Source organism: Gorilla gorilla, chromosome 5, assembly GCF_029281585.2.
Source record: "Gorilla gorilla gorilla isolate KB3781 chromosome 5, NHGRI_mGorGor1-v2.1_pri, whole genome shotgun sequence".
NCBI lineage: Eukaryota > Metazoa > Chordata > Mammalia > Primates > Hominidae > Gorilla > Gorilla gorilla.
Genome location: NC_073229.2, coordinates 100062129 through 100088789, shown reverse-complemented (window position 1 = coordinate 100088789; position 26661 = coordinate 100062129). Strand labels below are relative to the sequence as shown.

General features: G+C 38.8%; 1 protein-coding gene across 2 annotated transcripts in view; it reads left to right on the top strand.

Moving 5' to 3' along the window:
• The window catches only part of IMPG1 (interphotoreceptor matrix proteoglycan 1), a 153781-nt gene that overhangs the window by 97608 nt on the left and 29512 nt on the right, over positions 1–26661 (top strand). For both annotated transcript variants that reach the window (XM_063707717.1, XM_019028932.4), the window contains one exon: positions 24356–24888. In XM_063707717.1, the coding sequence (XP_063563787.1) occupies positions 24356–24888 (533 nt within the window). The remainder of the gene's footprint in view (positions 1–24355; positions 24889–26661) is intronic.

Genomic DNA, 26661 nt, shown 5'->3' with positions numbered 1-26661 from the left:
TCATTCTTCTTCTAAAAGCCTACTTATACTGCATTTCTTTCACTTACTGATAGAAAAACAACACTGCATAAAAACCAAGCCTCTGAATGTTCTCTAAAATTTATCTTTGACTTTTAAATCAACCTTTATTTTCATTTAAACTGTTGAATATTTGTTGCAATTAAGAAAATCCTGGCCAGGTGTGGTGGCTCATGCCTGCAGTCCTAGCACTTTAGGAGGCCAAGGCAGGCGGATCACTGGAGGTCAGGAGTTTGAGACCAGCCTGGCCAACATGGTGAAACCCCATCTCTACTAAAAATGTAAAAATTAGCCAGGCATGGTTGCAGGCACCCCATCTCTACCAAAAATGTAAAAATTAGCCAGGCATGGTTGCAGATTGTAATCCCAGCTACTCGGGAGGCTGAGGTAGGAGAATCGCTTGAACCTGGGAGGCAGAGGTTGCAGTGAGCCAAGATCACGCCATTGCATTCCAGCCTGGGCGAAACTTCATCTCAAAAAAAAAAAAAAGAAAGAAAAGAAAAAGAAAGAAAGAAAGAAAGAAAGAACAAAGAAGGAAGGAAGGAAGGAAGCAAGGAAAGAAAGAAAGAGAAAGAAAGAAAGAAAGAAAGAAAGAAAGAAAGAAAGAAAGAAAGAAAGAAAGAAAGAAGGAAAGAGAGAGAAAGAAAGAAAAGAAAAGAAAGAGAAAGAAAGAAAGAAGAGAGAGAAAGAAAGAAAGTCCTCATTAAAAATACCTTCAGTGTTTTTGTAATATTCTTATGAAAGCCTTTTATAGAGTAAAAAATTTTCCAAATTTGCACTAAAATGTTTGCATTATCTTAAAAACAGCTCTTGCTGCTTTGATCTTTGCAGTTCACAGTCAAAATTATTTAAGGTCATTCTCTGAAGGGACTATCTTGAAGCCAGGCTGCATCTCTAACATTCACATGTTTGATTTCTACAAATGATCACAGCTTGTGGTTCTTCAAAATACAGATAACTGCACTTGATAATTTTTGCTTTTTTAATATATTTGGCTTTGCTCCTCACCACGTCTCTAAAGCAGGCATGGCAGATCTTATCAGCCTCATTTCACAAATGCAGATCCATCAGCTAATGAGAGTTGTTAGGTCTCCCTTTTATGCCTCCCAAAGTACCCTATGTGTCCTCTTTAGCAGCACTTGGCATGCTTTCAATTAAATAACATAATGCTCCAAGACTCAAAGTTCCCTGAAGACAAAGGCTAAGTCTGTTGTGTTCACCACCCTAGCCTCAGTAGTGTAGTGAAGTAAATTCTGGAGTCTGATTGTGTGCCCTGATTTGTGTTCAAACCCCAGCCCAACAACTTATAACCTTGGGCAATTTACTTAACCTTTCTCTGTGCCTCAGTTTTCCATCTATGAAATGATAATAGTACTTATTCATAGGGTTCTTGTGAAGATTGGGTTAATATGTACAATGCTTAGAATTATGCCTAGCATGTACCAAGTACTCAAAAAATGAGAGCTGTTTTTATCATCTAGTAAAATTCCTGACACAAAGTCAACAGGCAATAAATATTTGTTAAATGAATGAATGAATGAGCAAAGTAAAAGCAGAATTGAATCAAACATTCAAATAGTCTAAATCCAATGCCATTTTCCTCTCCTTCTGTGCTCTCTTGGATATACAGAAAGATCAATTTTAGGGGGGGAAAAAGTAGGATTGCAGCCAGGCACAGTGGCTCATGCCTGTAATCCGGACACTTTGGGAGGCCGAAGTGGAAGGATCACTTGAGGCCAGGAGTTTGAGACCAGCCTGGGCAACAGAGTGAGAACCCGTCTTTACAAAAATTATTTTAAAATTAGCCAGGCATGATAGTGTGCCCCCGTAATTCCAGCTACTCTAGAGACTGAGTCAGAAGGATCACTCGAGCTCGAGCTCAGGAGGTTGAGGCTGCAGTGAGCCATGATTGTATTACTGCATTCCAGCCTGGGTGAAAGAATGAGACCCTGTCTCAAAAAAGAAAAGAGCAGGATTCCAGCAAACCATTAAACACTGATTCCACTGATTCTCTATAAAAAATGATCATTAGATTAGTGAAAAATTTCTCTTCTCCAGGTTTACTGTTCCAGTCCTTGACTTTAAGCCTCAATACCAATAAAATAGCCATAAATGCAACTCTAGCAATTGACTTAAATTACTATTTTATGCTGGTACATAGTAGATGTTCAATAAATGTTTGAAAATTGATTGATTTAAAGAATGACTGAAGAATGGATATGTAGATATAATTTGGTAAAATTCGAGTATAAAACAGAAGTGTAAAAAACAAAATGTATCAGACAAGGAAGGACAGTTTTATTCAGACTATTAAAATTAGGAGACTGTTCATTAATTAGGCATGTCTCAAAGAAATGGACTGCATTTTATAGAGGCAGGTAAACAAGGGAGTTACCCACAAGTCTTACGAGGGTCATGAGAAAGAGTGGACAGCAGGTCTTATTAAGTCATATGAAGAAGGGTGCTTCTTTGTAATTAGCCCTTCCTTCCCGGAACAAAAAAAAAAGGGGAGAAAGGATTTCAGAAAACAAAAGGGTTGGGATGGGTTATGGGTGGGTGGGCGTGGGTGTTCTTGTAGCTATTTTCTTATAAAGCTCAGGTAAAGTTCAACATTGTCAGGAACAATTCTTGATAGAAGTGATACTTCTTTACAGAATGTACGTATCTTGCATGTTGGTTGGGAGGGAATGGGGCTGGGCACTTTTTGGTTCCTACAGTAATGAGTGGACACTGCTAATATACAGTGGGAAGAGTAATTCTATAATATGCAGGACAGTACTGCACAACAAAGAATTCATCTGCTTGCAACAAGATTTATATATATAAGTGGACATTCATGTATGTGAAGATAAAAACTACAACTTTTCAAGCCTAGACTAACTCTTGTTAAAGTAAAACTTTATTAAAAGGTAAAATTACAGCTGTCATACAATTATAAGATGAATACGTGCCAAAGGTCATGTTTAATAAACTAATTAATGAGGAACCAAGTAAGATATTACAACCAGTTCAAAGGAGAATTCAAACACACAATCAGCAAAAAGAAATGAGGAAATAAATATACAAGTAGATACAAAGCTGGTCAGTATCCACAAGGAAATAATCAATTACATTCCACCTGATGAAAATCCTTTGCATTTCTATAAACAAGAATAATTTGCACTACTATAAATATTCTACCACTAAGAGGTTGCAAAGACAATATAGAAGGCAGAGGTCCCTATGAATCAGGTAGCCTGGAAGGTGCACTAGATAGGACACTGAAGTTTTTCACATTTTTTCCTGACACTCCTTTTTGCACATACATGTGATTTGTAAAGTACATTTCTCAAAATTTATATAAACCTGAATTTTCTAGGAATGCAATGGATGTGTAAATTAAGGGGAGGTTAAATTTTGTTTTGAACTACTAAGAGTTAACTGTCACTTCAGAAAATCACTTCTCTTATGAAAGTAGAGATGATTTTTTATTATTATTATTATACTTTAAGTTTTAGGGTACGTGTGCACAATGTGCAGGTCAGTTACATATGTATACATGTGCCATGCTGGTGCACTGCACCCACTAACTCATCATCTAGCATTAGGTATATCTCCCAGAGCGATCCCTCCCCCCTCCCCCGACCCCACAACAGGCCCTGGTGTGTGATGTTCCCCTTCCTGTGTCCATGTGATCTCATTGTTCAATTCCCACCTATGAGTGAGAACATGCGGTGTTTGGTTTTTTGTCCGTGCGATAGTTTGCTGAGAATGATGGTTTCCAGCTTCATCCATGTCCCTACAAAGGATATGAACTCATCATTTTTTATGGCTGCATAGTATTCCATGGTGTATATGTGCCACATTTTCTTAATCCAGTCTATCATTGTTGGACATTTGGGTTGGTTCCAAGTCTTTGCTATTGTGAATAGTGCCGCAATAAACATACGTGTGCATGTGTCTTTATAGCAGCATGATTTATAATCCTTTGGGTATATACCTAGTAATGGGATTGCTGGGTCAAATGGTATTTCTAGTTCTAGATCCCTGAGGAATCGCCACACTGACTTCCACAATGGTTGAACTAGTTTACATATGAAGTTATTAATAGATAGAAGAATGTGTCGATTATTTTGCTTTGCAAATCAGAGCTGGAAAAACACAACCTTTTCAATAGTATTGGAATAAATAATTCAGATGCCATCCAGAATTGAACTTTGATCATACTATTAAAAATTACATTATTGCATGTCAAATCCATATCACAATTACTTCATTTGTCCCAAAATTTTCTTCTCCAGAGAAGGCAATTACGAATTTTATTAAGGCCACCAGGAAACCAGGAAATGACATGAATGGGCTCTTTTCCAAATGCACACTCACACTTTCCTCATATAGGAGCTGATTATAAACTGAAAGCAATTAGTGATTATGTTTTTCAAAATGAAGACAGAAAGTAACAAGGTATGATTGGGACTGAGCTCTTTAGTTTTTATATTATATGAGATAATGTTTAAGTCTGATAAGATTTCACAGATTCAGCACGTTTGTTTAGTGAGGGAAAGTGTAATAAATTAGACTGGAAAAATGGCCTTTAGTGCTTTAAGAAGGGAAATGCAGCATATTAAAAAAAAAAAAAAGAAGTTTGAATTTCATTTTAATGATGACCACTGCTCAAGGCAACACCCATCTTTGTAGCCTTGGGCTGCCTCTCTTAATTACGCATTTTAATCACTTAGAAAAGGCATAATTTAAAAATACTTCAAGGACTCCAAAAATTAACATCAAGTAGGAATTGCAGAGAGTTTATAAAGTGGCTTGGGGCAAATGGAGAATTTTTTAAAAATATCCTTTGTACAGTGTCTAGAACATAAAGGTGCCAAATAAATAATAGTTTATTATCCTATCCTTCTATCCCATCCTCAATTCTGCCTCCCAAGATTCTAAAAGTGGATTTTAAGACTGTAACCTCATAGAAACATCTAACTAAAATAGGAAGAAAACACAGTGAAGTTTCCCAGGGCTTAGGAATTAAATTTATTACCAGTTTCAGTTTTACTCCAGATGTTTTTTAATGTTATTATTAATAATAGAAAGATAGTGGTAAAATATTTTTCTTCTATAGTGGTTCTGCCTAAGACCTTTTCTTAGAATATAGATACGTTTGAAATTTCATATTTTTTCCAAGTAACCAGGAAGATTTTGTGCTGTTTGTTGGTTTGTTTGTTTGTTTTTTGAGATGGAGTCTCTGTCACCCAGGCTGGAGTACAGTGGCGTGATCTTAGTTCACTGCAGCCTCTGTCTCATGGGTTCCAGCAATTCTCCTGCCTCAACCTCCTGAGCAGCTGGGACTACAGGCATTCACCCAGCTAATTTTGTATTTTTAGTAGAGATGGGGTTTTACCACGTTGGCCAGGCTGGTCTCAAACTCCTCACTTCAAGTGATCCTCCCACCTCAGCCTCTCAAAGTGCTAGGATTACAGGCATGAGCCACCATGTCCAGCCTCACAGAACTATTTTTAGTTAACAAATAAAAATTATATATATTTATCACATACATGATATTTTGAAATATGTACACATATTTCAATTTTTGAAAGGCTCATTTGGGCTAATAATGTACGAATTATCTCACATACTTGCCATTTTTTGTGGTGAGGGCATTCAAATTCCCCTTTCTTAGCAATTTTTAAAATACAATACGTTGTTATTAACTATAGTCATCATGTTATACACATGATCTCTTGAACTTATTCCTCCTAACTGAAATTTTATATCCTTTGACCCACATCTTTCCAAACCACAGCCCCTCCCCCTGGCCCCTGGTAATCACCAGTTTACTATCTACTTGTATGAGTTTGACTTTTGTAGATTCCACATATAAGTGAGATCATGCAGTATTTGTCTTTCTATGCCTGGCTTATTCACTGAACAGGTTCATTCATGTTGTCAAAAATAACAGAATTATCTTCTTTTTTAAGCATTCTGTTATGTATATATACCACATTTTCTTTAGTCATTCATCGATGAACACTTGATTTGATTTCATATCACAGACTAGGTAATTTATAAAGAAAATAAATGTATTGCTTGCAGTTCTGGAGGCTGGAAAGTCCAAGGTCGAGGGTCCTGCATCTGGTTGAGGGCCTTTGGGCTGCATCATCTCATAGTGGAAGGCAGAAGAGCAAGAGAGGGTGACAGCAAGAAAGCAATAAATAATGCTGCAATAAACTTGGGAGTGTCAAAGTTTACAAAAAATCTAAAAATAACATCTGTGAAGAAAACTTAATATGTTGAGAGGCTAAATAATAAGCCTTTTTTAAGTTAGTGTTATTTTCCCTAAAAGTGAAAAAATAGTAAATGATGGAGAAAGTAAAAAAAAAAAAAAGGCTAAAATTTTGCTACTCAGAAATAATAAAATAATATCTATCATTTTAGATATCTTACAATCTAAAAAGATAGAGGTATTTAGCATTTTAAAAGATAAAAGGATAGATAGAAGTATCTTCACAAAAGTAGAATTTTTCTACATTGCTATTCTAATAAAATTTACTAAATTTAATTTCACTTGACTTTAACAGAATAAAAAAGGAACTGAAATGACACCAAAGAAATTGCTGAATTCCAGATAAGTATTTTCTTATATCATAAGTTATTTATTGTTAAAAGATCTCTAACAATTAAGAAAAACCACCTAAAATATTAATTTCATTTAATTATTATTTACACTACACATTTTAACAGTAGATAGAATTTTTTATGTAATGCTATGAAAGATAAAATTATCAGAACACTGGTAGTCTACCCATCTTCACTCCTCCACACTCCAAGTTTTGGTAATTAGGTTTGTATTTTACCATTGTCAAGGTTTACAAATTTAGAATTGCTTCTACAACAACTCCCACAGCTTCTTGGACAGATTTTCATATTTAAATAGATTTAGGTCTCACCCTCAAACCTTCTATCCCACAGCGTCTCCATTCCTGAGTTCTGTTTGATTTATCTTTTGGTTGGCTGGAATATACCAGCAGGCAATTGTTTCAAAAAGGGTTCATGGGTTCCATAGCTCCTGAGGGCTCAACTACTTATTGCCTGTAACTTCCAAATGTGAAGGACAATGTGGCTAAATATCAAATTCTTGAACCACTCTTTCACTTACAACTTTGCTCCCTTGTCTTCAGCTATGTGATCAGCTGCAATAAACATGACACTAGCATGATTTTTCTGGCAATTTGTATATGGCTTTCTTTTTCTAACTAGATACCCACATGTTTTTTGTTTTGTTTTGTTTTCTTTAGCTTTGCTTTGTTTCAATCCTTGAGATTCAAGACTTTTCTTTCTTGAGGGGTGTCTTAGTTCATTTGGGCTTAGTTCATGAGGTATAACTAAATACCTCATACTGGGTGATTATACACAAGTTTATTTCTCACAGTTCTGAAGTCATGGGAGTATAAAATCAAAGAGCTGACATTGTGTCTGATGAGATGTCTTTTGAGGACCCACGCCTCACAGACGGCACCTTTTTACTTTGTCCTCCTGTGTTGGAAGAGACTAGCTAGCTCTCTGGAGTCTCTTTTATAAGAACGCTAATCCTAATCACACCCTTCTCACCCCCAACCTACCAAAGGCCCAACCTCTTAATCATAATCTTGGGGGTTAGGATTTCAACGTATATATTTTGGGAAGATACAAACATTCAGACCATAGCAAGGGATAACTTGCCATGGATAATTCCATTTTGAATCATTTATTGATATTGTTTGGGCCTCTAAATTCAATTTTTTTTTTATAAGAAGTCTTGCTCTTGTCACCCAGGCTGGAGTGCAATGGCACAATCTCGGCTCACTACAACCTCCACCTTCCGGTTCAAGCGATTCTCTTGCCTCAGCCTCCCAAGTAGCTGGGATTACAGGCATGCACCACCACACCCCGCTAATTTTTTGTATTTTTAGTAGAGATGGGTTTTCGCCATGTTGGCCAGGCTAGTCTCGAACTCCTGACCTCAGATGATCTGCCCACCTCGGCCTCCCAAAGTGCTGGGATTACAAGCATGAGCCATCATGCCCGGCCTTGTTTGTTTTAATGTATCAGAAAAATTTTTCTCCTGTCATAGGTTTGAGGACTTTTCCTAATTCACTTGTTATGTTGTTGTCTTATTGAAAGACACAAGTTACATAAATGTAGGCTTTCTTTTGTCTTTCTTCTACATTTTATCCTGTCCTCTATGATCAGTTTCTGAACTTTGTTCTTTTTCATATCATTTTTAATGATTTCTTAAAGCCTGTCAGTATTGACCTGACTCTCTTCAGTCAAATTGTTTTATTCCATTCTGTGTTACTGTCACAAAATACCACAGACTGGGTAATTTATAAAGAAAATAAATGTATTGCTTACAGTTCTGGAGGCTGGAAAGTCCAAGGTCGAGGGTCCTGCATCTGGTGAGAGCCTTTGGGCTGCATAATTTCATGATGGAAGGCAGAAGAGCAGGAGAGGGTGAGAGCAAGAAAGCGAGAGGGTCAAACTGGCTTTTATAACAACCCAATTGCATGATCACGGCATTAATTCATTCATGACATGGGAGTCCTCATGGCCTAATCACCTCTAAATACTGCCACAATAACAATTAAATTTCAACATGAGTCTTAGAGGGGACATTCAAATAACAGTACATATTTAGTCTATATTTTTAATAACTTTTTTATTATACTTTAAGTTTTAGGGTACATGTGCACATTGTGCAGGTTAGTTACATATGTATACATGTGCCATGCTGGTGCACTGCACCCACTAACTCATCATCTAGCATTAGGTATATCTCCAAATGCTATCCCTCCCCCCCTCCCCCCACCCCACCACAGTCCCCAGAGTGTGATATTCCCCTTCCTGTGTCCATGTGATCTCATTGTTCAATTCCCACCTATGAGTGAGAATATGCGGTGTTTGGTTTTTTGTTCTTGCGATAGTTTACTGAGAATGATGATTTCCAGTTTCATCCATGTCCCTACAAAGGACATGAACTCATCATTTTTTATGGCTGCATAGTATTCCATGGTGTATATGTGCCACATTTTCTTAATCCAGTCTATCATTGTTGGACATTTGGGTTGGTTCCAAGTCTGCAGAAAGCTGAAACTGGATCCCTTTCCTACACCTTATACAAAAATCAATTCAAGATGGAATAATGTTTTTTAATAAATAAAATAAGGACATCATTTAAAAATTCAAGTAGATTTCCACCCCCGGGAAGATGAAATGAATGTACTTTTCCTCCTAAGTGTATCTAAATACCCTGATATTATATACAAAACAAATATGAGAAGGCTCTGAAAGGTAAAGAGAAGAAGATGGACTAACTAGGAACCTTAGGGCCTAAAATATGACATGATAGTGAGTTTCCTGAGTTTTATTTTTGTCTCGTATATCCTAGACGGAACAAAGTAGTTGAATAAATAATGGCTCTGCAAAGGACACTGTTAGGAGGATGAGAAGAAAAGATACAGACTGGCGAAAATCTTTGCAAACATATATCTGGTAAAGAACAAGTGTGTGGCTGGGCGTGGTGGCTCATGCCTGTAATCCTAGCACTTTGGGAGGCCGAGGCGGGCAGATCACAAGGTCAGGAGATCGAGACCATCCTGGCTAACACGGTGAAACCCTGTCTCTACTAAAAATACAAAAAATTAGCTGGGCGTGATGGCAGGCGCCTGTAGTCCCGGCTACTCAGGAGGCTGAGGCAGGAGAATGGCGTGAACCCAGAGGCGGAGCTTGCAGTAAGCCGAGACCGCGCCACTGCACTCCAGCCTGAGCGACAGAGCGAGACTCCGTCTCAAAAAAAAAAAAAAAAAAAAAGAACAAGTATGTAGAAAATATAAACAATTCTCATAACAATTAAAAATTCCAGTAGAAAATGAGCAAAAGATAAGAATGGACATTTTACCAAATAGGGAGGGACATTTTACCTCATATACAGATGGTATATAAGCACATGAAAAGACGTTCAGATTTTTATTTATTAGGGAAGTCCAAATTAAAACCGCGATGAGATATCATTAACACTGATCAGAATAGCTAAAATTTAAAAAAAAAAAAAGTAACAAAAAATGCTGGAAAATGCATTTGGATCTGTATCACTTATACATTGCTGGTGGTGGAAATGTAAAATAGTACAGCCTCTCTGTAAAACAGCTTGATAATTTCTCCAGAAATTTAACATACAGCTACCATGCAAGCTATTTCACTCTTGAGCATTTATTATAGAGAAAGAAAACATGCTCACATAAAAACCTGTGCATGCATATTTATAGCAGCTTTATGTTAAATCACCCAAAACTAGAAACAACCCAGATGTCCTTCAAGAGTAAATGGTTAAACCATCTGTGGTACATCTATATAATGTAATACTACTCAGCAATAAAAAGGAACAAATTATTGATACACACAATTTGGATGAATCTCCAGAGTTATACTTAGTAAGAAAAGCCAATCCCAAAAAGTTACATACTGTATTTTTCCATTTATATAACATCCTTGAAATGACAAAATTATAGAAATAAAAAACACATTAGTGGTTGCCAGACGTTAAGAAGGGTATGGGTGGGAGAGTAGAGGTGACTGTAAAAGGGCAACATGAAGGAATCCTTGTGATGATGGGAATTGTCTCTAGATTATCAATGTCAACATTGTGTGATATTATGCTATAGTTTTGCAGGATGTTATTAGGGGTAATCAGTATGCAAATTCTCTCTATATTATTTTTTCATTTTTCTCTTTTTTTTTTTTTTGAGACTAGTCTCACTCTGTCACCCAGACTGGAGTGCAGTGGCGCCATCTCAGCTCAGTGCAACGTCTGCCTCCTGGGTTCAAGCAATTCTTATGCCTCAGCCTCCTGAGTAGCTGGGATTACAGGCGCCCGCCACCACACCTGGCTAATCTTTGTATTTTTAGTAGAGATGGGGTTTCATCATGTTAGCCAGTCTGGTCTTGAACTCCTGACCTCAAGATCTGCCTGCCCCTGCCTCCCAAAGTGCTGAGATTACAGGCGTGAGCCACTGTGCCCAGCCTATTTTTTCTTTATGGAGATAAAATTCACATAACATAAAATTCACCATTTTAATCACTGTATGTAGACAATTCAGTGGTTTCTAATATGTTTACAATGTTATGCACTGTCTAATTCCAGAAATCTTTCATCATCTCCAAAAGAAACCCCATAACCAGAAAGCAGCCACTTCCCGATTAGCCTTCTCTTCGTGCTTTTGCAGAACTCTGAAGGTCAGACAGAGATTTTAATGCCCAGAACTATATGCATTCTTAGGTCCTTACTGAGCATGCATACAGCCCTGGGCATTAAAGTGGCCCTCTAGATTCCCCAAAATATGTCAGAGCTTTTGAAAGTGCTTTTTCCCCAAAGCATCTCATTCCCCAGCCTTTCCTCCCAAGTTTTTGCTTAGTCTATTGTGTGCCCAGCTGTTACCCATTGCCTCACACAGTAGCAATTAGTGCATTTGCCTGGGTGTTTTTGACAAACTTTCCCCAGGTAACCATTTTAGCATCAGGAGAGTTCCTAGTTAGGAAAGATAAAGGCCAGCCTTTTGAGTTGGTATTCCAGGGAGTCAGGTCGAAACAAATAATTAAAACTCTTTGTCAGTGAGGTCCATTCTGCTCCCTGGAGTACTGCTACTGGAAATGAGGGCTGTTATTTTCAAGGCTACCACTGAGCTGGGGAGTGGGGGATAAGAACAGGGTAAGTTAAAAATGCCACAAAGTTCACTGTTCTTACTGAGATTTAGCTGTTGTTCTTAATTAAGCATTCCCTTGTTTGCTGCAAGCTTTTGTTTAGTTTCCAGAATTCTGAAAAAGTCAATTCTGACACTTTTCACCAGCTTTTTATTGAAAGGACAGACTTTTGGAGCGTCTAATTCTGCAATTTTCACAGACGTTACTCTCTGTATTATTTCTTATAACTGCGTTTGAATCTACAATTATCTCAAAATAAAAAGTTTAATTTTTTAAAGTCAAATCATATTAAAAAATCATGACAAATACAGCATTTTACTATCTCACACCTCTTTACTGTGCAGTAACACTCACCAAAAACAATGCCTTTTAACTCAGTCCCTTTTAACTCAGCTGTTTTGTCTGACATTTATTTTTCCCCATATTTTTAAATAATATGCATTTTTGAGTCATCGTTTCATACATCATTTATTGACGTTCCATTATTGTAGGTAAAGAGTTAAGTTTCTTGCAATACCATCCCCTCTTTCTCTCTTCAATGTTCCCAATATAGTGATATTATATTATTAAATTAATATTCAGTATTTATAGTAAATATTCTCAGCTGATCAATCTGCTGTGTTTCCTTTCTGTTTTCCTGGAGTTAATGTTTTCTGTGATTTTTTTTTTTTTTCCTGGAGACAGAGAGTCACTCTGTAGGCTAGGCTGGAGTACAGTGGGGCAATCTTGGCTCACCACAGCCTCCGCCTCCCAGGTTCAAGTGATTCTCCTGCCTCAGCCTCCCAAGTAGCTGGGACTACAGGCACGTGCCACCACACCTGGCTAATTTTTGTATTTTTAGTAGAGTTGGGGTTTCACCATGTTGGCCGGGCTGGTCTCAAACTCCTGAATTCAGATGATCCACCTGCCTCAGCCTCCCATAGTGCTGGGGTTACAGGTGTGAGCCACTGCATCAGGCTTATTTATTATTATTATTCACTTAGTTTTCTTTGTACTTACTACTAATTCTTCTCAAACTTTCCATTGCAATTGTAATATACCACCTCTTTCTCTCTGGACAGTTACTCTCTAGGACTTTTGGACCGCTGTCTTCTGGGTCTTCCCTTTGCTACCTGTTTTGCTATCTTGGATTTTCCTTGGCCTTTCTCCCAGTTTGGATTCCTTGATCCCTTCTCCCTCTGGGTTTATTCTCCTGTTCCGTGGAACATTTCATCCAGTAGTTTTGTCAGGTTAAGAAATTTGGTACACACCTTTTACTTGTCAATTATGCCTTAATAAAGTTGGAAAATAAATTGTTGCTGGGCATGATGGGTCATGCCTCCCAACACTTTAGGAGGCTGAGGCAGGAGGATCATTTGAGCCCAGGAGTTTGAGACCAGCCTGGGTAACATCGAGAGACCCCCATTTCTACATAAAAAAATTTTTTTTAAATTGCTGGGTGTGGTGGTGCATGCACATGGTCCCAGCTACTCAAGAGAATGAGGAGGAAGGAGTGCTTGAGACAGGGAGTTTAAGGCTGCAGTGAGCCGTGATCATGCCACTGCACTCCAGCCTGGGTGACAAAGTAAGAATCTGTCTCAAAAAAAAAAATGGCAAAGAAATCTTTTAAAAATTGGTACAATTGCAGAAGGCTTGGTGAAAGATGCATTCAATGTACCTGTCTCTTGAGATGAATGCAGTTTTTAGCTGGTTGCATTTTACACCTGGGTAACTGTATTTCAAAGTCCCCTTTACCATTTCCTGGAGATTTCCCTTGACCTGAACATTTTTCAGTATCCCATTTCTTTCTTTTTCTTGGTTTACTACCTCATTTTAGGTAAACACACGCTAAGAAAAGGTGCCTGGGAAAAAATTTTAAGACTGTGTGCTTGAAAATGTCTTTAGCCACCCTGACACTTGATTGATAGTATAGAATTCCATTGTGGCCATGCTGTTCTCCCAGCTAGCTGCTCCCTGAGCATGACAGGCATTCTTCTTCTTTTAGCCTTCTCACTTGCATTTGCTGCACGGCTAACTCATCTCCTTCAGGTCTATTCTCAAATATTATGTTCTCAATGACAACTGTATAAAATTGGAAACCCTGTATTTCCATCCCCTTTTCTGCTTCATTTTATTTCCATAACACTTATCACCACCTGGCGTACTATGTATTTTTCTTGGTATTGTTTTGGTTTTTGTTTTGTTTTTTGTCTTCCACCACTAGACAGTAAGCTCTTTGGGGCCAGAAATTTTATCTTTGCTCACTTATATATTTTAGCACCTGGAATAATGTCTGGCAAATACTAGGCTATCAATGTCTATTTGTTGAATGAGTGGATAATTAACATTTTCTATCTCTATAATATTCCAAAAAGGAAGATAATAACTTTCTTGTTATTATAAATAAGAATGGATTTGTTTGATATAAAATTAAGAATTTGCTGGTCATGCCCCTTAAAGATATAAAGGAGTTGGATGGAATCTCTTCTTTTGAGAGTTTTTGACATGAATAAGCAACCACTTGATGCTTATGGTTCAGCATATATATGTGATCCTTTCTAGTAGCATTTAAAATAGCCTTTCATCTGTACTTGTTCCTCACACACTGTTCATCTTCTGCTTTGTCTTCTTCTGGCTACTAATGGGGCTTCTGGCATCTCCCACCCACATACCTTACTTTGGGCTTCAGATGGACCTGAGTTCATCTACTTTGGGTTGGACCATATCATTTGTGGCCTTGCCTTTGGACAGACCTCCAACCTAGAAAGTGACCACAATAGCTATGTACTCTACATTTGGCAGCTGGACTTAGAAATAATGGACTGCCACATACACATACACATACACATAAACACACTCCATACCTTCACAGACCCACACACGCACTCTAGCATAACAGTTATTTTAAATCTTTTCATTTTGCATAGTTCAGAGTGAAATGAATGGCCTTGGCTTTTAGTGTTTGACTTTCCTATTGTAGTGCAAAAATACAATGTTGGACTGGTCTGTGTCGCTACTGTGTCTAATTTTTTCATATGAATTAGATGAAAACATGTTTATTTAAAATACACTTACAAATAGTGATAAGGTTTGGATAATATTTTTTCCAAAGGAATTGACTATAACCTTAGAAGCTCCAATCTCAAAACAAAAGAGAGTAGGAGTCTTTTAAAATCACATTTAAATAGGGTTGCTGGACTCAGCAAAGAAAAATACAAGATGTCCAGTTAAATTTAAATTTCAGATTAAAAATAATAATTTTTAGTAAACGTATGTTCTAATGAGCATCCTATATTTTATCAAGCAACCCTATAATTAAACAGCAAATTGTTCCTTTAATGAAATAACTTGGTTAGGTTTATTGTGAATGTGAGGGATTAATATTAAGATATCACAAAAAACATCTTTTTTTCGGCTGGCAAGATGGCCGAATAGGAACAGCTCTGGTCTGAAGCTCGCAGCAAGATCAACGCAGAAGGCAGGTGATTTCTGAATTTCCAACTGAGGTACCTAACTCATCTCACTGGGACTGGTTAGACAGTGGGAGCAGCCCACGGAGGGTGAGCTGAAGCAGGGTGGGGTGGGGCATCACCTCACCCAGGAAGCACAAGAAGTTGGGCAACTACCACCCCTAGCAAAGGGAAGCCATGAGAGACTGTGCCGTGAGGAACGGTGCATTCCAGCCAGATACTACACTTTTCCCATGGTCTTCACAACCCACAGACCAGGAGATTTCCTCAGGTGCCTACACCACCAGGGCCCTGGGTTTCAAGCACAAAACTGGGCGGCCGTTTGGGCAGACACTGAGCTAGCTGCAAGAGTTTGTTTTTCATACCAAAGTGTTGCCTGGAACACCAGCGAGAGGGAACTCTTCACTCCCCTGGAAAAGGGGCTGAAACCAGGGAACCAAGTGGTTTATCTCAGCAGATCCCACCCCCCCATGGAGCCCAGCAAGCTAAGATCCACTGGCTTGAAATTCTCACTGCCAGCACAGCAGTCTGAAGTTGAACTGGGATGCTTGAGCTTGGTGAGGGGGAAGGGAGTCCACCATTACTTAGGCATGAGTAGGCAGTTTTCCCCTCACAGCGGAAGCCACCAAGAAGTTCAAACTGGGTGGAGCACACTGCAGCTTGGCAAAGCTGCTGTAGCCAGATTGCCTCTCTGGATTCCTCCTCTCTGGGCAGGGCATCACTGAAAGAAAGGCAGCAGCCCCAGTCAGAGGCTTATAGATCAAACTCATATCTCCCTGGGACAGAGCACCTGGGGGAAGGGGCGGCTGTGGATGCAGCTTCAGCAGACTTAAACGTTTCTGCCTGCCGGCTCTGAAGAGAGCAGATCTCCCAGTACAGCGCTTGAGCTCTGATAAGGGACAGACTGCCTCTTCAAGTGGATCCCTGAACCCTGTGTCTCCTGACTGCGAGACACCTCCCAGCAGGGGTCAACAGACACCTCATACAGGAGAGCTCTGGCTGGCATCTGGAAGGTGCCTCTCTGGGATGGAGCTTCCAAAGGAAGAAATAGGCAGCAATCTTTGCTGTTCTGGTGATACCCAGGAAAACAGGGTCTACAGTGGACCTCCAGCAAACTCCAGCAGACCTGCAGCAGAGGGGCCTGTTAAAAGGAAAACTAACAAACAGAAATGAATAGCATCAACAACAACAAAAAGGACGTCCACACAAACACCCCATCCGAATGTCACCAACATCAAAGACCAAAGGTAGATAAATCCACAAAGATGAGGAAAAACCACTGCAAAAAAAGGCTGAAAATTCCAAAAATCAGAATGCCTATTCTCTTCCAAAGGATCACAACTTGTCATCACCAAGAAAACAAAACAGGATGGAGAATGAGTTTGGCAAATTGACATAAGAAGGCTTCAGAAGGTGGATAATAACAAACTCCTCCAAGCTAAAGGAGCATATTCTAACCCAATGCAAGGAAGCTAAGAACCTTGAAAAAAGGTTAGAAGAATTGCTAACTAGAATAACCAGTTTAGAGAAGAACATAAATGACCTGATGGAGCCGGAAAAAACAGCACGAGAACTTCGTGAAGCATACACATTAATGGGCGAATCGATCAAGTGGAAGAAAGGATGTCAGAGGTTGAAGATCAACTCAATGAATAAAAGATTAGAGAAAAAAAATGAAAAGGAACAAACAAAGCCTCCAAGAAATATGGGACTATGTGAAAAGACTAAACCTACATTTGATTGGTGTACCTGGAAGTGATGCAGGGGGCAAATGGAACCAAGTTGGAAAATGCTCTTCAGGATATTATCCAGGAGAACTTCCCCAACCTAGCAAGACAGGTCAACATTCGAATTCAGGAAATATAGAGAACACCACAAAGATACTCCTCGAGAAAAGCAACCCCAAGACACATAATCATCAGATTCACCAAAGTTGAAATGAAGGGGAAAATGTTAAGGGCAGCCAGAGAGAAAGGTCGGGTTACCCACAAAGGGAAGCCCATCAGATTAACAGCAGGTCTCTGCAGAAACCTACAAGCCAGAAGAGAGTGGGGACCAATATTCAACATTCTTAAAAGAATTTTCAACCCAGAATTTCATATCCAGCCAAACTAAGCTTCATAAGCAAAGAAGAAATAAAATCCTTTACAGACAAGCAAATATTGAGAAATTTTGTCACCACCAGGCCTCCTGAAGAAAGCAATAAATATGAAAAGGAACAACAGGTAACAGCCACTGCAAAAACATACCAAATTGTAAAGACCATCGACACTATGAAGAAACTGCATCAACGAACGGGCAAAATAACCAGCTAACATCATAATGACAGGATCAAATTCACACATACCAATATTAACCTTAAATGTAAACAGGCTAAATGCCCCAATTAAAAGACACAGACTGACAAATTGGATAAAGATTCAAGACCCATTGGTGTGCTGTATTCAGGAGACCCATTTCACGTGCAAAGACACACATAGGCTCAAAATAAAGGGATAGGGGAATATTTACGAAGCAAATGGAAAGCAAAAACAAAGCAGAAGTTGCAATTCTAGTCTCTGATAAAACAGACTTTAAACCAACAAATATCAAAAGCCAAAGCAGGGCATTACATAATGGCAAAGAGATCAATGCAATAAGGAGAGCTAACTATCCTAAATATATATGCACCCAATATAGGAGCAACCAGATTTATAGAGCAGGTTCTTAGGGGCCTACAAAGAGACTTAGACTCCCACACAATAATAATGGGAGACTTTAACACCCCACTGTCTATATTAGACAGATCAACAAGACAAAACTAACAAGGCTATTCAAGACTTCAACTCAGCTCTGGGTCAAGCGGACCTAATAGACATCTACAGAACTCTCCACCCCAAGTCAACAGAATATACATTCTTCTCGGCACCACATAGCACTTATTCTAAAACTGACCACATAATTGGAAATAAAACACTCCTTAGCAAATGCAAAACAACAGAAATCATAACAAACAGCCTCTCAGACCACAATGCAATCAACTTAGAACTCAGGATTAAGAAACTCACCCAACGGCTGGGCACAGTGGCTCATGCCTGTAATCCCAGCACTTTGGGAAGCCGAGGCGAGTGGATCACGAGGTCAGGAGTTCAAGACCAGTCAGGCCAAGATGGTGAAACCCCATCTCTACTAAAAATACAAAAATTTGCCGGGCATGGTGTCCAGCTCCTGTAATCTCAGCTACTCAGGAGGCTGAGGCAGGAGAATTGCTTAAACCCGGGAGGCAGAAGTTGCAGTGAGCTGAGATCATGCCACTGCACTCCAGCTTGGGTGACAGAGCAAGACTCCATCTCAAAAAAGAAAAAAGAAAAAAAGAAACTCACTCAAAATGATACAACTACCTGGAAACTGCACAACCTGCTCCTTGAATGACTACTGGGTAAATAACAAAATTAAGGCAGAAATAAATAAGTTCTTTGAAACCAATGAGAACAAAGACACAATGTACCAGAATCTCTGGGACACAGGTAAAGCAGTGTTTCCAGGGAAATTTATACCACTAAATGCCCACCAAAGAAAGTGAGAAAGATCTAAAATTGACACCCTAACATCACAATTAAAACAATTAGAGAAGCAAGAGCAAACAAATTCAAAAGCTAGCAGAAAACAAGAAATAACTAAAATGAGAGCAGAAGTGAAGAAGATAGAGACATGAAAAGCACTTCAAAAAGTCAATGAATACAGGAGCTTGTTTTTTGAAAAGATTAACAAAATAGACCACTAACCAGACTACTAAAGAAGAAAAGAGAGAAGCATCAAATAGACAGAGTAAAAAATGCTAAAGGGGATATCATCACTGATCCCACAGAAATACAGACTACCATCAGATCATACTATAAACACCTCTATGCAAGTAAAGTAGAAAATCTAGACAAAATGGATAAATTCCTGGACACATACACCCTCCCAAGACTAAACCAGGAAGAAGTTGAATCCTTGAATAGACCAATAACAAGTTCTGAAATTGAGGCAGTAATTAATAACCTACCAACAAGAAAAGCCCAGGACCGGATGGATTCACAACCAAATTCTACCAGAGGTACAAAGAGGAGCTGGTACCATTCCTTCTGAAACTATTCCAAACAATAGAAAAAGAGGGAATCCTCCCTAATTCATTTTATGAGGCTAGCATCATCCTGATATCAAAACCTGGCAGAGACACACAAAAAAAATTTCAGGCCAATATCCCTGATGAACATTGATGCAAAAATCCTCAATAAAATCCGGGCAAACTGAATCCAGCAGCACATCAAAAAGCTCATCCACCACAATCAAGTCAGCTCCATCCCTGGGATGCAAGGCTGGTTCAACATATGCAAATCAATAAACGTATCCCATCACATAAACAGAACCAATGACAAAAGCTACATGATTATCCCAATAGATGCAGAAAATGCCTTCAATAAAATTCAACAGCCCTTCATGCTAAAAACTTTCAATAAACTAGGTGTTAATGGAACCTATCTCAAAATAATAAGAGCTATTCATGACAAACCCACAGCCAATATCATACTGAATGAGCAAAAGATGGAAGCATTCCCTTTGAAAACTGGCACAGGACAAGGATGCCCTCTCTCACCACTCCTATTCAACATAGTGTTGGAAGTTCTGGCCAGGGCAATCAGGCAAGAGAAAAAAATAAAGGGTATTCAAATAGGAAGAGAGGAAGTCGAATTGTCTCTGTTTGCAGAAAACATGATTATATATTTAGAAAACCCCATCATCCCAGCCCAAAATCTCCTTAAGCTGATAAGTCTCACGATACAAAATCAATGTGCAAAAATCACAAGTATTTCTACACACCAATAATAGACAAACAGAGAGCCAAAGCATGAGTGAACTCCCATTCACAACTGCTACAAAGAGAATAAAATACCTAGGAATACAATTTACAAAGGATGTGGAGGACCTCTTCAAGGTGAACTCTAAACCACTGCTCAGGGAAATAAGAGAGGATACAAACAAATGGGAAAAGCATTCCATTCTCATGGATAGGAAGAATCAAGATCTTGAAAATGTCCATACTGCCCAAAGTAATTTATAGATTAAATGCTATCCCCATAAAGCTACTGTTGACTTTCTTCACAGAATTAGAAAAAAAACACTTTAAATTTCATATGGGACCAAAAAAGAGCCTGTATGGCTAAGATAATCCTAAGCAAAAAGAACAAAGCTGGAAGCACATGCTACCTGACTTCAAACTATACTACAAGCCTACAGTAACAAAAACAGGATGGTACTGGTACCAGAACAGATACATAGACCAATGGAACAGAACAGAGGCCTCAGAAATAATGCCACACATCTACAATCATCTGATCTTTGACAAACTTGATAAAAGCAAGCAATGGGAAAATGATTCCCTATTTAATAAATGCTGTTGGGAAAACTGGCTAGCCATATGCAGAAGACTGAAACTGGACCCCTTTTTATACCTTATACAAAAATTAACTCATGATGGATTACAGACTTAAATGTAAGAACTAAAACCATAAAAACCCTAGAAGAAAACCTAGGCAATACCATTCAGGACATAGGCATGGGCAAAGACTTCGTGACTAATTCACTCAAAGCAATCGCAACAAAAGCCAAAATTGACAAATGGGATCTAATTAAACTAAGGAGCTTCTGCACAGCAAAAGAAACTATCATCAGAGTGAACAGGCAACCTATAGAATGGGAAAAAATTTTGGCAATCTATCCATCTAACAAAGGACTAATATCAAGAATCTACAAGAAACTTAAACAAATTTACAAGGAAAAAACAAACAACCCCATCAAAAAGTGGGCAAAGGATGTGAACAGACACTTCTGAAAAGGAGACATTTATGCGGCCAACAAACATATGATAAAAAGCTCATCATCACTGGTCATTAGAGAAATGCAAATCAAAACCACAATGAGATACCATCTCACACCAGTTAGAATGACGATCATTAAAAAGTCAGGAAACAACAGATGCTGCAGAGGATGTGGAGAAATAGGAACACTTTTACACTATTGGTGGGAGTGTAAATCAGTTCAACCATTGTGGAAGACAGTTTGGCAATTCCTCAAGGATCTAGAATCAGAAATACCATTTTTCCCAGCAATCCCATTACTGGGTATATACCCAAAGGATTATAAATTATTCTACTATAAAGACATGTGCACAGGTATATTTATTGTGGCAATGTTCACAATAGCAAAGACTTGGAACCAACTCAAATGCCCATCAATGATAGACTGGATAAATAAAATGTAGCACATATATACCATGGAATACTATGCAGCCATAACAAAGGATGAGTTCATGTCCTTTGCAGGGTCATGGATGAAGCTAGAAACCATCATTCTTAGCAAACTAACACAAGAACAGAAAACCAAACACCGCATGTTCTCACTCATAAGTAGGAGATGAACAATGAGAACACATGGACACAGGGAGGGGAACATCACACACCGGGGCCTGTCATGGGGTGGGGGATTAGGGGAGGAATAGCATTAGCAGAAATACCTATTGTAGATGACTGGTTGATGGGTGCAGCAAACCACCATGGCACAGTTATACCTATGTAACAAACCTGCACGTTCTGCACATGTATCCCAGAACTTAAAGTATAATAAAAATATAAATAAATAATAAAAAGGGAAAAAAAGGATGAGTTCATGTCATTTGCCGGGACATGGATGAAGCTGGAAGCCATCATTCTCAGCAAACTAACACAGGAACAGCAACCCAAACACCACATGTTCTCACTCATAAGTGGGAGTTGAACAATGAGAACACATGGAGGGGAACATCACACACCTGTGGCACAGTAGGGGAGGGATAGGGGAGGTATAACATTAGGGGAAATAGCTAATATAGATGATGTGTTGATGAATGCAGCAAACCACCATGGCACATGTATACCTGTGTAACACATCTACATGTTCTGCACATGTATCCTCGAACTTAAAGTATAAAATTAAAAAAGATGTCACAAAGGGAAATGGCCAGAAATTTATTTTTGTTGATTGATGACATAATGTAGAAGCCTATTTTAAACAGGTTAAAGTCTACATAGTAAGAAAGTTGTGAGTAATGAAATGCTGGCGAAAGAGCAAAATGAAGACATCTATCATTGTGCTTCTTGCCAACTCTTATCACCCACAGGAGCAGAGATCACATCATAAGAACACAGATTCAAATGCATTTCCCATGGCACAAAAAAAGTCAAATCAAATCCTTTCAATTTATCATCCCAGATCTGTTTGTGGATATTTTAGTCAACTCAGACTTCCATGATGAAATATCATGGACTGGATGTCTTAAACAATAGAAATTTATTTCTCACGGTTCTCATGACCAAGAAATGCCAGATCAAGGTGCTTGCAGATTTTATTCCTGACAAGGGCTCTCCTCCTGGTTTGGAGTTTGTTGCCTTCTTGCTATATTCTCACATGGCAGAAAGAGAGATCATCTCTCTTGAGTCTCTTCTTATAAGACCAGTAATTCCATTCATGAGGACTCCACCCTCGTGACCTAATTACCTCCCAGAGACCCATGTCCAAATATCATCACATTGGGGATTGGAGCCCGAACATACAAGTTTTGCATGGACACAAACATTCAGCCCATAGCAATGGAGATTTTAATAAAACTTTAAGTGTATCTCCAGAGAGATCTTAGATATTAGGTAACATTATTTCTCACAATTGAGTGAATTATGAGTAGACACACGCAGGTACCCTCCCCAGGTGAGAGAAAAGAGGGTGCTTCTCTGAAATCTGGCATAACTCACCAACAGACAGGTTTTATTTTAAGAAAGTAATAAAACTAATATGATTCCAACTTTCAGAGCTGTTTATCACTTGGAGTTTCGGTTTTGGTAATTTCACCATAGTAAATTAGCTGACTGAGAGTCCAGAGATTATATCTGCATCCAGACAGTCCATTTATCATGCTTAGCATTTGGATTTCAACAGAGCTTTCCTGCATATTTGCCAAAAGGCCACTGAAGAAATTACAAAAAGCTCCCTGTTTTGGTCACTTAATGCCTTAAATATCATCAGTGGCTCTGGATTTAGGTTTATTGGAATATTTTAATAATTCAACAATCTGTTTATCTGAAAGTTTCCACCACTTTCTTAGTTTAGAAATATTTATTTTCATTTTGTACCAAAAAAGGGGTAGGCTTTGATAGTTCAATGTGTACTTACCCAAGGTAGCAATGCAAAATGGTGGTAGAAATTGTCAGAGTGTAATAATGTAACTGTGGCAAAGGTTTTTTACTGTATTTTATTATTATTATTATTATTTTGAGACAGAGTCTCACTCTGTCACCCAGGCTGGAATGCAGTGGCATGATCTTGGCTCACTGCTATCTCTGCCTCCCAAGTTCAAGAGATTCTTGGGCCTCAGCCACCTGAGCAGCTGGAATTACAGGCATGTACTACTACACCCAGCTAATTGAGAGGTTTTAAATATTAATAAATAGCAAGTTGTATGGTCAATGTAACATTCAAATTATATGTTCACCAATACCTTTATACTCCCAGTATCATTTTGCAAATTGACAAGCTATTCAATTAGATTACTCAATTTTGGAAAAGCATAATTTAAATTTTAAGTGGTAAAAATACCAAAACATCATTATTGTAACCAAAAAAATCCAACTGCATAAAATGCAGATTTGCATTATTGGAAAGTGAATAAAATTTCTGGGTCAAAACTGCACACCTAGTTGTCTGGGAGTTCTATACGGGGATGAGGGATCTAAATCTGTTCCAATGCCAGCTGCAGTTTGGCACTAATTGGTGACTTAGTCAGTTTGTACTACTTGGTTCCCAAGTGTATCGTGTCTGACTAGGCAGTAATTCCAGAAATTCTAGTTAACTGGTGCTCTTTTAGTCTCATATATCAAGAACTACTGGGCCTGAATAAAATGGGTACAGGGATCCACTCTTTGTCTCCCTAGGTTGGGACATAGTGCTGCCTGCCCTTGCTGTTCCAATTTCTCTTTTTTAAAAAAAAAAAAAAATGACTATTGAAATAATCTACACAAATGCTATGTATTTTCTTAAGTTAAGCTTAATTTTGGATTTTCTTTTTTTCACTTTCTATTCTTTGGGGAATACTTGGACATAATGAAATTGTACTTCCTCCACAGACACTTCTTGGTCTCCACCTGCTATGGCCTCTACCTCCCTGTCAGAAGCTCCACCTTTCTTTACGGCATCAAGTATCTTCTCTCTGACTGATCAAGGCACCACAGATACAATGGCCACTGACCAGACAATGCTAGTACCAGGGCTCACCATCCCCACCAGTGATTATTCTGCAATCAGCCAACTGGCTCTGGGAATTTCACATCCACCTGCATCTTCAGATGACAGCAGATCAAGTGCAGGCGGCGAAGATATGGTCAGAGACCTAGATGAAATGGATCTGTCTGACACTCCTGCCCCATCTGAGGTACCAGAACTCAGCGAATATGTTTCTGTCCCGGATCATTTCTTGGAGGATACCACTCCTGTCTCAGCTTTACAGTATATCACCACTAGTTCTATGACCATTGCCCCCAAGGGCCGAGAGCTGGTAGTGTTCTTCAGTCTGCGTGTTGCTAACATGGCCTTCTCCAACGACCTGTTCAACAAGAGCTCTCTGGAGTACCGAGCTCTGGAGCAACAATTCACACAGCTGGTGAGTGGGCACTGCTCACAATTCCCAATTCTTTGTCTCTTCTTTCTTTGTTGTTGTTATTTTATAATATAATTATTGGCTGTCTTGAGCAATTAGTGTTAGTAGAAACAAACCGCCAAGCCAGCTGTTGCTGAAGACATTCAACTAGAATTTTGAGATGAATTCGGATCCAATTGGGGAAGTGAGTTCTGTGATAGACAAATGGGAAGACACCACCACCCAATCTGTGGGAACAAATTTGTTCTTAAACTCTTTTCATTATAATTCTCCCTAACTTAGTTAATCCACACTCAAGCACTGAACATGGAATCTAAAAATAGAGTGAACATTTTCTAAATTATATCAATCTCATGAAAGGGTACAAAGTTAGAATGGTCCAGCACAGATGAGGCTGAGAGTTCAGGAGTAAGGGTTCCTTTCTTAGTTCCCCTTAAGTTCTTGTAAACCTAAAAAACGACTAAGTGGTTTATCATTCCTGGTCCCTAACAAAGAAAGTGAAAAGATAATTATTATGACATATATCTTTGATAATAAGATACTCCCAAACTCACATGTTTATTTTGTTTCTACATATACAATAAGAAATACATACACAATAAGAAATACATATACAATAAGAAATGTTGAACTATGTAATACCTCTACACATTCATGGCTAATTAAAATAAACTGTACATATCACACAGATGGCAGAATGTCTGACAATAAATAAAAAATGTTATACTTCATATAAGTTAAATTATTACACAAATTAAAATCCACATGAAACCCAGTTTCTCAAGTGAACATTTGTTTTAAAGTAAGACTTTATCTGGGCTATCTCCCCACCCCACACCATTTATAATGAGGTGAGTAGATATTGGGAGAGTCTCAGGGAACAGAGTCCCAGTGAACCTGTTACAGAAAAGCGGTCCTAGTCCAGACCCCAAGAGAGGGTTCTTGGATCTCATATAAGAAAGAATTCAGGGCAAGTCCACAGTGCAAAGTGAAAGCAAGTTTATTAAGAAAGTAAAGGAATAAAAGAATGGCTACTCCATAGACAGATCAGCCCCGAGGGCTGCTGGTTGCCCATTTTTATGGTTATTTCTTGATGCTATGCTAAACAAAGGGTGGATTATTCATGCCTCCCCTTTTTAGACCATATAGGGTAACTTCCTGACATTGCCATGGCATTTGTAAACTGTCATGGTGCCGATGGGAATGTAGTAGTGAGGACGACCAGAGGTCACTCTCATGGCCATCTTGGTTTTGGTAGGATTTAGCCAGCTTCTTCACTGCAACTTCTTTTATCAGTAAGGTCTTTATGACCTGTGTCTTGTGCTGACTTCCTTTCTCATCCAGTGACTTAACTGTCTGGGAATGCAGCCCAGTAGGTTTCAGCCTCATTTTACCCAGCTCCTATTCAAGATGGAGTTGTGCTGGTTCACCTGCCTCTGACAAACTAACCACGGTATGTTAATTAGGGTTCATGCTAAGCTGCCATAATGAAGAGGTAAGAATATAGTGACTTTCGTTCAATACAAGTTTATTTCTCTTTCACTTGATGGGTAGGACAGCTTAGCTCTACGATGTCATTCAGGGACCCACACTTCTTCCATCCTATAGCTCTGCCAACACCACGGGCATTTCCTCATTCACATGGTCAAAGCTGGGTCATTGGTACATCCCTGTTTCCACTTGTGAGAAGCAGAGAGGAAGCTGAGGGAAAGCAATTTTCTCCTAAGCAAAAGACACCAAAGTTGCCCACATCATATTAGTGGGAACTAGTCACAT